Source organism: Morone saxatilis, unplaced genomic scaffold, assembly GCF_004916995.1.
Source record: "Morone saxatilis isolate NCDOM2014 unplaced genomic scaffold, NCSU_SB_2.0 Contig12, whole genome shotgun sequence".
NCBI classification, from domain to species: Eukaryota; Metazoa; Chordata; class Actinopteri; family Moronidae; genus Morone; species Morone saxatilis.
In genome coordinates, this window is record NW_023339674.1 from 4,730,332 (window position 1) to 4,740,761 (window position 10,430).

Genomic DNA, 10,430 nt, shown 5'->3' on the forward strand with positions numbered 1-10,430 from the left:
TCATATCAGGGGTCAACAGTATATATATATATATATATCACCCCAGTTTTTAAATGTCTACACTGGTTGCCGGAAAGCTACATAACTGATTTTAAAGTTGTATTACTTATTTATAAATCTATACTTGGAGTCAGTCCTAAATACATATCTGATATGCTTAAGTTATATAACCCTGCAAAACCTCTTAGATCTTTGGGGAGTGGACTTTCTAGTGGTGAACAGAGAAGCAGCCTTTAGTCATTATGCAGCACAGAGCTGGAGCCGAATCCCTGATGGCCTTATAGGAACTCAACAACCTTTACAGGTTTTAAATCCAGGCCGAAAACTCTGTTATTCTCTAACTCTTTTACCTGAATGTTTCTAAAACCCAAGGTTTTACTATTATTGTGATTTTAGCATTTTCATTTATTTATATTCTTTTATCTTAATTTGTAATTTGTAATTCTATTGTTGTTCAATGTTAAGTGTGTAGCTTTATCTTTGAACTGTGCTGTTTTAATCTTTAGAGCTGTCTTGTTTTTAACTGTACAGCACCTTGAATCCACCTTTTGTAAGAAACATGCATCATAAATAAACTTTGCTTACTTTCCCCCTCTCTTCAGCTCTTATGTCCACGCTTTTTTTTTCTTCCAAGGGTCAGTTCACCCAAGTTACAGAAAAACATACCTGAAATTGAATCTAGCCATGCAGAAACATTGGTACTACTTTCCACTGAAGGGATCCTGAGTAACAAGGATGATGTTCTTAGAAAGAGATTGCTGTAAAAATGCCTAAATGTCACATTTTACAAATTAAATTCCATTGAGCCCCATTGTGTTGGGGTGAGGGCAAAAATCTCAGACAGATATCTGAAAACCTGGACAAATAAAACCTAAACTATTGGCATGGATAAATACCGTTTATGCATAAATATATGTTTATGTATGACAGTTCTCCCCTCTCACTAGAGTTTATATATTATAAGTGTTTATAGCAGTGGCTACTTTTTTACAGGTTGTATATTAGTGTTTACATCCAGAGTGACAATGAAAAAGTCCAACACATTAAAAAGAAAGAAATAACATGTTAATTAGTGAGCTTTAGAGTTGCTGGAAGGTGGATTTTTTTTGTTACTGAACAGATCCAATCTAATTGTTTTCCCCTGTTTCAATGTGTGCTAAGCTAAGCAATTTCTGGATGTGCTGTAGCTTTATATTTAACAGACAGATAGCTCTCTAGCTCTCTGCAAGAAACTCAATGAACTTATTTCCAAAAATAAACCAGAGGTCTCAAACTGAATTTACCTTGGGGCCACTGTTTACCTCTCACAGGAGGGCCACTTCAACATTCAAGTACTACAAGTAAATGAAATCTTCTGAAAATATTTCCATTACATCAAACAGTTTAAACAGTTTTTATATCTTCTTTGTTGTTCCCAGCCAAACAACGAATGGTGGCCTGAAACCACTGAGCCATTATATTGTGCCAAATGAAATACATGTTTTAAAATAGACTTTTGTTTTCATTGTACATGAAGAAGTAGTTTAAATTGAAACAACTAGAAAGAAAATACTAAAAACATACTAATCTTACAGGCTTGATTATATTATATGATGATCCCCATGCTGGTAGTTTGAGATCCCTGCTCTAAAGAGTCAAAGAGCAAACATTACAGAAAATTATGTTTTTTAAAGCATGAGTTTCTGTACTATAAATCAGTTTTCTGCTATTTTCCTTTCCTGCATCTCGTGCTCCCTCAGATTTTACCCCTAAGGGTTTGTACTTGTAGCTTTCTTGGTGCATGTGTAACCACAAGAGGGCAGAATCATGCTCTCAAAAATCAGCTATTGTCTATATTTTTACACAATCACAATTATTATCTCTTTACAGTCTCAGAAATATATGTAAGGACGGGACTTGCTTTGTATCTATCACAAACAGGTTTCCTTAGGTGTACACACAGGGAAGATTTGGGCATGTTGTCATCAGTTGGCAGGTAAGTTGACCTTGTTGTACTTGGTGAATTGGGTGGGATCCTGTACAGTGAATGCACACAGACAAAGCAAACACAATGTCTGTATGATACATCTATATGGAGTGCAACATCTGAGCGCATTTCACCTCATTTCACAGAGGAGCAGTAGAGAAATCAGAGTGGTATAGGATAAAGGTCGACAGGGACAAAGTACCAGCTAAAACACACAAAACACACACCTACACGCACACACAGTGGCCCCCTAAACACGTACAGTTAAAGATTTTTTGCTACCACTCACTCAGTGAAAAACAACTCTACTTTATGAGGATTTTATTTGTGAGAATGTGTGTGTTGAGGTAGGAGAGTGTTTGCTCTTTTAAAGTCACTAATTAAAGAACAAAGCATATCTCCATGCTCTCTTCTCTCTCTGATAATGACTGTTGTATTGACTCGACAGGTAGGAGGGCAAATAAAAGAGCAAACATTTACTCTCCTTTAACCTACTGAGCATTTTGAGCATTGTGTGTGTATGTGAGTGTGTGTCCTCTCTGCCCTCCTGTCCTCTGTGTATGTGTCTATCAGTGTGTCATCATCTTTCTCAGGATTCCCACCTACAGTTTCAGGAGAACTTCGCTCAGTCGTCTATCCCTGTGTGGAGAGGAGTCAAGTTTTTAACGCTTCAAGCCCGGAAGGATCGACGGCAGGCCTCCACCTGCAGAAACTGTAAGTGCTGTATCAATAATTCTTTACGTTATATTACGTTATATATGTTGTTATTTGTAAAGCATGGAAATGACCATTTACAGCCACAAAATAAGAAATTTGAGATTGATCCAGCTAAATATTTCCAGGGTTAGGAGGTCATTTTGGGCATTTATTATTGATAAACTGGGGCTGAAGGTTTTCATAATCTGGTGATATTTACCATATAATGTCTTTGCAGCAGATTGGAGTCAAGCATCCATCAGGATCAGACAATGAGGAGCGGAGTGGGGCTGTGTTTGTTGGGCCTGCTGTGCCTCCACAGCTCAGTCTTTGGGCAGGTGAGGAGTAGTAATAACTTCTAACTGTTTTTTTGGCATTAAAGCTGGTTTACACTATGAGAACAGATGAACTATGGACTGCTATGGCTTATAACAGTGGTCGAAGAAGTATTCAGTAATATTTTATATTATTAATATATTTTTCTGTGTACAAATACAAATATATATATATATATATATACTTGCACTCTCTGGTACACGTACCATGTACAACTTGCCTCCCCTTTATTACTAATGCAACATATTAACATGTAAAAGTATTTTAATGTTGTAGTTAATTTATGTTTGGGTACTTTAATCTATAGCAAAGCATCAGATTCATGAGATTATCATATGTTTATGTTAACTAGTAACTAAAGCTGTCAGGTAAATGTAAGAAAGGTAAAGATATAAAGTAGCATAACATGGAAATACAAATAGCACACGTTTATCTGAGTAAAAGTACTTTGTTTGTTTGTCATATGCTGTATATGTTAAATTAAGATCATTAGCATTAAACAAGAAAGTAAAGATTGGAGAAAAGTCAATTTTGTGCATCAGAAATGCATTTCCTTCTGTTTTCATCATCATTCTCCTCCTCCAGGAGACAGTGGATGTCCAGCCCGGTGTCCTGATCTTCTGCGACGATCCCTCTGTTCAGAAGGCGGTCAACAGCGCTGTGCACAAGTTCAATGAGAAGGTGACCACCGGACACAAGCTGGCCCTGTTTCAGATACTGACAGCCAGCAAGGTACAGTGGTTCCATAAAGCATATTCACCTGACCTGCTTTATTGTTGCATTGTTTAACCACTCATACACACCCATTGTCGTACCTGTAAAAGGGGAACTAATATATGACAGAAAGTATCCAGTACTACAGAGTTTCTTTTCTCTGTCAGGTAGTTAGTCAGGTTCCCTTTGATGGAAGTATCATCAATCAAAGGAGCCTCAAATATTCTGTACAAAAAAATAAACATTTTGATTCTTGGCTGCTCAATACTGCTCATATAAAATATGATAAACATATATTTATACTACGTCAATACATACAACTTTATGAGGTTGTCGTATGTTTTGTCTGTAAAGCCTCAATAATAATAATAATAATAGCACCTTTTAATTTTTATAATTAATAGTTAATTAAATAAGACAACAAGTAAAGGTGAGTAATTAACATAATAAAAGATAGCATAACAGCTTAATTAATTAATTTAATTAAATACAATAACAGTAATATAGTACCTCTGAGACAAATATACTGCACAAAAGTGTGCATAAAAAGAACAACACAGTATTTTTTCATCTGAAATAACATAAATTTAATGTGCCAGTATTTTAAAAGTCATCAGTATTAGTTTATCTATAATTCAAAACTAAATTCTTTCAGTGCTAAATAGTCAGATGTCATTTCAGAACAGAAACGGGTGATGAAACAAGAGGAACTAAAGCTGTGGGATGTTCACCAAGAAATTCTAAGAAAACATGTTTACTTTGACCTCTGTTACACATTGACTGTGTGTGTGTCTGTGTCTACAGTCGGAGAATGGCTCAGACTCGGTGTACTCACTGCAGTTTACCAGCAGGAGGAGTGACTGTCCAGCTGGGAGCAACAAACCCTGGACAGACTGCGACTATCTGCCCATACGCAGGGTAATAATCACAAGATCAAACTGTCCTCCATACATGTCTGTGGAGACAAAAAGTATAATCCCTTATTTAAATACTAAACAAAGCTGCAGATTTCCTGTGTACATACACCCTGTGAGACACTGGAGGAGATTGTGTTGCTTAAAGTTGCAATAATTGATGTACAGGTTTGGATTATACAGCATAATTAACACAAATCATAATCCTGATATGATTATCCTGTTTATTCCTCCAGAAGCCGATGTCATGCAATGCCACGGTCTACATGACAGAGACTGAAGCAGACACTAGACAGGTGGATTGCCAGCTCGGTGAGTGAATGAATGAATTTTGGTGAATAAACCCAGAATCAGGTGGTTGTTTTTTTAATACATATAACATACAGAATTAGCTGCAAGTGCAGTGAAACATTTTTCTCAAAGAAATATTTTCTTTGAGCATTTTTTGCAGGGTGCCAGATGAGAAGATTGATACCGCTCTTATGTCTGTGGGATGAAGCCAGCAGACAGTTAGCTTAGCTTAGCATAAAGACTAGAAACAAAGGGAAACAGCTAGCCTGGCTCTATTGGCTGCTCTAAAGCTAACTAATTAGCACTTTATATCTTGCTTAAAACTAAAGTGTATAAACATCAAGTTGTGGTTTTACTTCCTGGAGTGTCTGCTGGTTGCCTGGCAACTGTTCCAAGCCCAACCCAATTCTTGCCTCCTTTGCTTTATATTAAGACATCAGTGTTGCATTAATCTTATCATCTAAAGCAGCAAAATATTACCAAAATGTCAGAAAGTCTCAAGAGAAAGCCTTTTGCTTGGCTCATCTCATGTTTTCTGCTCTGTGAAATGCTTTGGGACTCTTAAGGGACAAGTGATGCTTTACCAAAAACAGAATTTAAAATGAAAATTCTTTAAAAATATTCTCAATAAGCAAAATTATTTTTAAAAACTTTTAAAAATTGGGAACTCTTGTACGACATTAACCACTGAATCAGTGTCTTACTTCTCTTATCACGTGAAGCCTCTAATGGGGGAATTTTCAAATCTAATCCGATAAAAGAAAAAACTGTTTTTTAGATCTTCCAAGCATCTCCAGTGTATTGATTTAGTCCACCATAACTCTGTTTATCAGAGGAGAGCATATTTCTCATTAATAAAACAGTGAGTCATTGAGGAAAATGTGAACTGGTGGGTGCAGGGGAAACAGAGGGGGGGCTGATTGTGTAATATATCAACAGATAGGGAAAGCACGATATTAACTTATCACACCATAAAAGGCAGTGACAGTTTAGACTTTAATCTGTTTGCCTAACCAGCTCACAGTAAATAGATTCTATGCTTTCTCTATCCAAAATGTTTTGCAACGTTTTAAGTCTCCGCTTGGACAATTAAATTAAAGTTTAATATATATCAATAAATGTATAGTCCTAATATTATTTGACAACATTAAAACATCAATTGTCACACATACGCTGATGATACTGGTTTTTACATTTCAGTCGCGCCTGCTGACTGCTTTAAACATATCTGCAAATTAATAATTGGATAAGCAACAGATTTCTAAAGTTAAAGAGGAACTACACCGGTTTTACACATCAAAGTCTGTCCAGGGGAAAACTACTGCATGTGAAAAAAGCTGTACCCCTAAAGACCCCTAAAGCAAGAAAGACACCTTCTCCCAATCAGCTACACAATGTGGTTGCCTCAATCAAAAGAAGTAAGAGGTCATTGGCGGTCAGTGGACTCTGGATAAAAAAAACAAGCCTACTGAGAAACATTCTTTACATGTCATGATACAGAAAAGTTATATCCTGCCTTTATCAATCAGCATTGTGGATTATTGTAAGACAGTTCTTTGCATGTCTACTTAAAAAATCTATAAGCTTCAGTTTCTACAGTCTATTAGGTTGCAAACAAAAATACAATTAAAGTTATTTTCTTGTAGGTTGACTTGGGCCACATTTTATTGCAGAATTTGAACAATTGTATGTTCTTTTATGCACATTCATCTAATCCTTTGTTAATCTAGTAGAAATCACTACTCAGAGGAAAATTGGCAATGTGACTTTATTTAATTCATTCATATATTGATTTTAATTGATATGATTGTGCTGGTTTTAACCTCCTTTATTGTCTCTCATCATAACATTTATTTGAATCTCAAGTGCTATTTGTGTCAGTTTATAATGTTTTAGTTATCTCTTAATGGAAAGTACTTAATAAATCTGTGTTAATCGGTATCCTAGCAACAAAGGTAACAGTATCATGCAGTAGCAGTGATGGGAAATGAGGGCCAGTGTTTTCTTCAATAGTTCCTGTAACTTTAGTTTATTTAGTATATTTCCTGTGTGGAATAAAGCTAATTTCTAACATTTCTTACTTTATCTCTACTTCATTCTTTCTTTTTCTAATCTTTCTCCTCTCCAGATGATCACATTGTTTCAGAGAAAGTTCAATGTCTGGGCTGTCCCGTAGAGATTGATGACAACTCAGAGGACCTTAGGAGTCCTCTTTCTGTCTCTATCGCGAAGTATAACTCCATCTCTGACTCTACTCACCTGTTCACCCTGCACAGTATCAGCCACGCCACCAGACAGGTAGAGACTGGGTGATATGAAGGGAGAGGAAGTGGGAGGAATGTCAGGTAGAGAAAACTTACTACACTTCTTTCTCTGCTGTGTGTGTGCCTGCAGGTGGTCGCGGGCTTCAGGTTCAAGCTGAGATTTGATATGAGAAAGACCACTTGCGCCAAGGATGAACACAAAGACCTGAACGAGCTGTGTGTCCCTGATAAAAATAATGTGGTAAACATGAAAGCAAAACACATATTACCACTGACATAATGTGATCTTTTTCAGGCTTATTGACCTGAGGGCTGTACTGCGAAGGGAGTTGAACCTACTCAGATTTAACTCTGGGTTATTGAGGAAAGTCCAGGTTGACAAACTCTGATTGCCTACAGTGGTATTAAATGGTACTATGACAGTGATTAAGATGTTAGTTAGTTGAGTGTGTATCACCGTAATCTGAGGTTGTGTGCGTTCACACAAAAAGGCGTGTTCAGCAGCGCAGGAAGAGTTTTTTCATAATAGCTCGTGCCCAGAAGGATGTACAATGATACTATCAGGATATGAGGATTTTAAAGAATGGATTAATCTAATCTTTTGTAGTACGAGTTATGTGTATATATAGTATATAATTGCACCCTCTGGTTACACCTGAGGTCACAGAGTTATTCCTGAAGTTGCCTGGATAAGCCAATCACCTCCGTTCGTAGTATCGCCCTCTGATGTGTCTCTCTCTCTGTGTGTATTTGTGTGTGCAGGAGTTTGCCAACTGTAACTCTACAGTGGATATAGCACCGTGGAGACTTGAGCCCCCAGAGGCCCAGATGGAGTGTGCACCAGGGGCACTGCCCGAGGTGAGAGACACTTTTCAGCATTTAGCCCTTTTTAGAAATACAGTCTGAAGAGATCTAAACTCCAGCAACACTCGTCATCTGTGACCGATGTGGGTCTTTTTTTAACTTTACTTGACTAGCCGATGCAGGCTTATCACAGATTTCTTTATATGGTTATCTGCTCCGGAGAACGGCTGAGCTCACCCACAATGTACAGGGACCCACTCAGTCTGTTATCTGACTGCTCTGCCCAGGAGTCAAAAAGAGGTTTAAATTTCCTATGCAGAAAGTTTTGAGGGAAAGTAACATATTTTCAGGTTTTTCCTCTGATGTCCTGTGACTTCTTTGCCTCAACTTTCTGGGATTCCCTGACATTTATTTGTAGCTATTAGTTAACCACTAGTTGATGCTAATGAACTGAGAGCACTGGGACTCCTGGCAGTCCATAGCTCCTGTACCAGAGATGCTCAGAGCTCATAGTTCAGCCAGAGTCACCTAACAGGATGGCGAAGGCAGAGACATCATGGGACAGGGAAATCCATAAAATATTTTATCCAATAAAATATTATCCGGTTTCACCAAAATCAGAGAATAAAGTTATACAAGTTGTTTGCTTTTGTGTTCAGTGATTGTGAGATAGGGCTTTTTTCAGACAGGATAAACTGAGGGGCTGCATGAGATAAATAAGGATGATTTTTAAAGAGTGAATCATGCAGATCTACGCTAATGTCTCAGATTAAGAATATAGAGCTGGAATCGAGCATAAGTCTCCTTTAATATCTGGGTCTTCAGACCACCTCTCTTAGCCAGTCGCTTACTTTCCCATCATGGGCCTCTTTCTCTGACTTTAATGCCAATGCAAAAGGTTTTACTCCATTTTCTGTAATAGTCCATGCTTGGAGTGAAGACTCAATAGCTGAGAGTAGCTTTGAAGGACTTTATTTTGCTAAAATGTTGGATAGCTATAATATGTTGAAAGTTAAATGCAGACATTAACTCATGTTCCAAACAAAAGCCAACATGCTGAAGGGTCAGCTCGGAGTAAAAATACACAATGAAATAAAGTATCAAGAAGGATAAAATAAATGAATAGATAGTGCTTTGAGTTAGGAAATTGAAATTATGTACAAGGAAGGTGTTACAGAATGCTACAAAAGGATTATGTTGGAACAATTTTGCATAGAAATTGGAAAAAAAAAGGACCGATCAGATGTCCTGATAATATATTTTTTGTTGTAATCCTACAAGGAAGGCTACACAAGACTTCACTCTAAAATAAAAAATCAAACAATCTGTATTGTTTTCTATAGACGTTCATCAGGCGCCGTCCTCCTGGCTGGTCTCCACTCAGGAACCTTCTGTATGACGTTGCCGCCACCACCACCACATCAACCCCAACCAAAGCGACAGCCAAAGAACAATCTTCTGAGGAGGACTCCACCACCACCAAAGCGTCCGCCTCCCCTGATGTGGCCGCAGACGCTGTGAACGACAGCCCCTTCCACTGCCCGTCCAAGCCCTGGAAACCTTTCAATCCAAACCGTCTAGACACGCCTGCCGCTCCTACGATGGCCACCGTAGAGGCAGCCTCCCCACAGCCCTCAGCGGATGTGGGCTTCAGTGATGCAGACCTGTTGGGATAAACCTTTCCTTAATGGAACCACATTAATATTCAAAATAATCTCACTTGTCACCCTCTCCCAAAGATTTGTTTTTATTTTGTAGACTAGTCCTCTATTATATATGTGAAGGAACATGTTTGAGAGTTGTTATGCAGATTTAAAACTATATAAAAGCAAAAGGGTTAAGTTAATAAAATAACCACGTTGGAGGGGAAAAAGAGAGAGCAACCCGTATTTTTGACTCTGTATCTACTCAGAAAGCACTGAAGAGAAGGACTGAAACGATGACAGAGCTCTATACTGTTACCATATTAATTGCTGGTCAGTTTGCTTTGAGTAAATCAAAGTAATGAGTGGCCTCAGTGTCCATTAATGTGCGAAAATAGATAAAAGTACACTGAAAAATCATTCTCAAAGGGAAAAATCTGCAAGAAAATAAAAAAAAAGCTTTGTTCCGTGTGCTGGTTTTATGTGAGTTTAAATGCAGCTCATTAATAATTCTTTTCAATGTGTCCCTTTGTGTGAACAGTTCCCGTAATCACCTACTTCCACATGGACAAACAATATTCAGCTCTGTTTCATCAGAAGATCACACTGTGTTTCCTCCTGACATGGTGTCCCATGACTTCCCTTAACAACGTCACTTTCATTAACCCAAATGATCTTTCCGGTCTTGCTGATGTGTTTTTTTTTTTTTAAGGAATAAACAATCAGATTCATTGATCCAGTTGGGCTGAAACAAATGGAACAAATGTGTGAAATAGTTTTTAAAACTACGCTACGCTCTTTT

At 37.7% G+C, this 10,430-nt stretch overlaps 1 protein-coding gene across 2 annotated transcripts; it reads left to right on the forward strand.

The window, feature by feature from the left end:
- The first annotated feature begins 2,541 nt into the window (after positions 1–2,541).
- On the forward strand, positions 2,542–10,363 carry kng1 (kininogen 1). Of its 2 annotated transcripts, none has more exons than XM_035653202.1 (9): positions 2,542–2,680; positions 2,901–3,000; positions 3,584–3,730; positions 4,517–4,630; positions 4,863–4,938; positions 7,046–7,215; positions 7,312–7,422; positions 7,944–8,039; positions 9,329–10,363. In XM_035653202.1, exons 2-9 carry the CDS (start codon positions 2,935–2,937, stop codon positions 9,659–9,661), a joined length of 1,113 nt encoding a protein of 370 aa, XP_035509095.1. In that variant the 5' UTR covers positions 2,542–2,680; positions 2,901–2,934; the 3' UTR covers positions 9,662–10,363. The 2 variants fall into 2 exon arrangements, with proteins under 2 accessions (XP_035509095.1, XP_035509096.1); XM_035653203.1 differs by having other exon boundaries at positions 2,904–3,000.
- Positions 10,364–10,430: the final 67 nt, after the last annotated feature.

What these genes read in the sequence shown, in the direction of transcription:
- kng1 (XM_035653202.1), top strand. Translation starts at nt 2,935, where the DNA reads ATGAGGAGCGGAGTGGGGCTGTGTTTGTTGGGCCTGCTGTGCCTCCAC. An exon ending in ACAGCTCAGTCTTTGGGCAG is followed by an intron (nt 3,001 to 3,583) that starts GTGAGGAGTAGT and finishes CTCCTCCTCCAG; the next exon opens with GAGACAGTGGATGTCCAGCC. An exon ending in ACTATCTGCCCATACGCAGG is followed by an intron (nt 4,631 to 4,862) that starts GTAATAATCACA and finishes TTATTCCTCCAG; the next exon opens with AAGCCGATGTCATGCAATGC.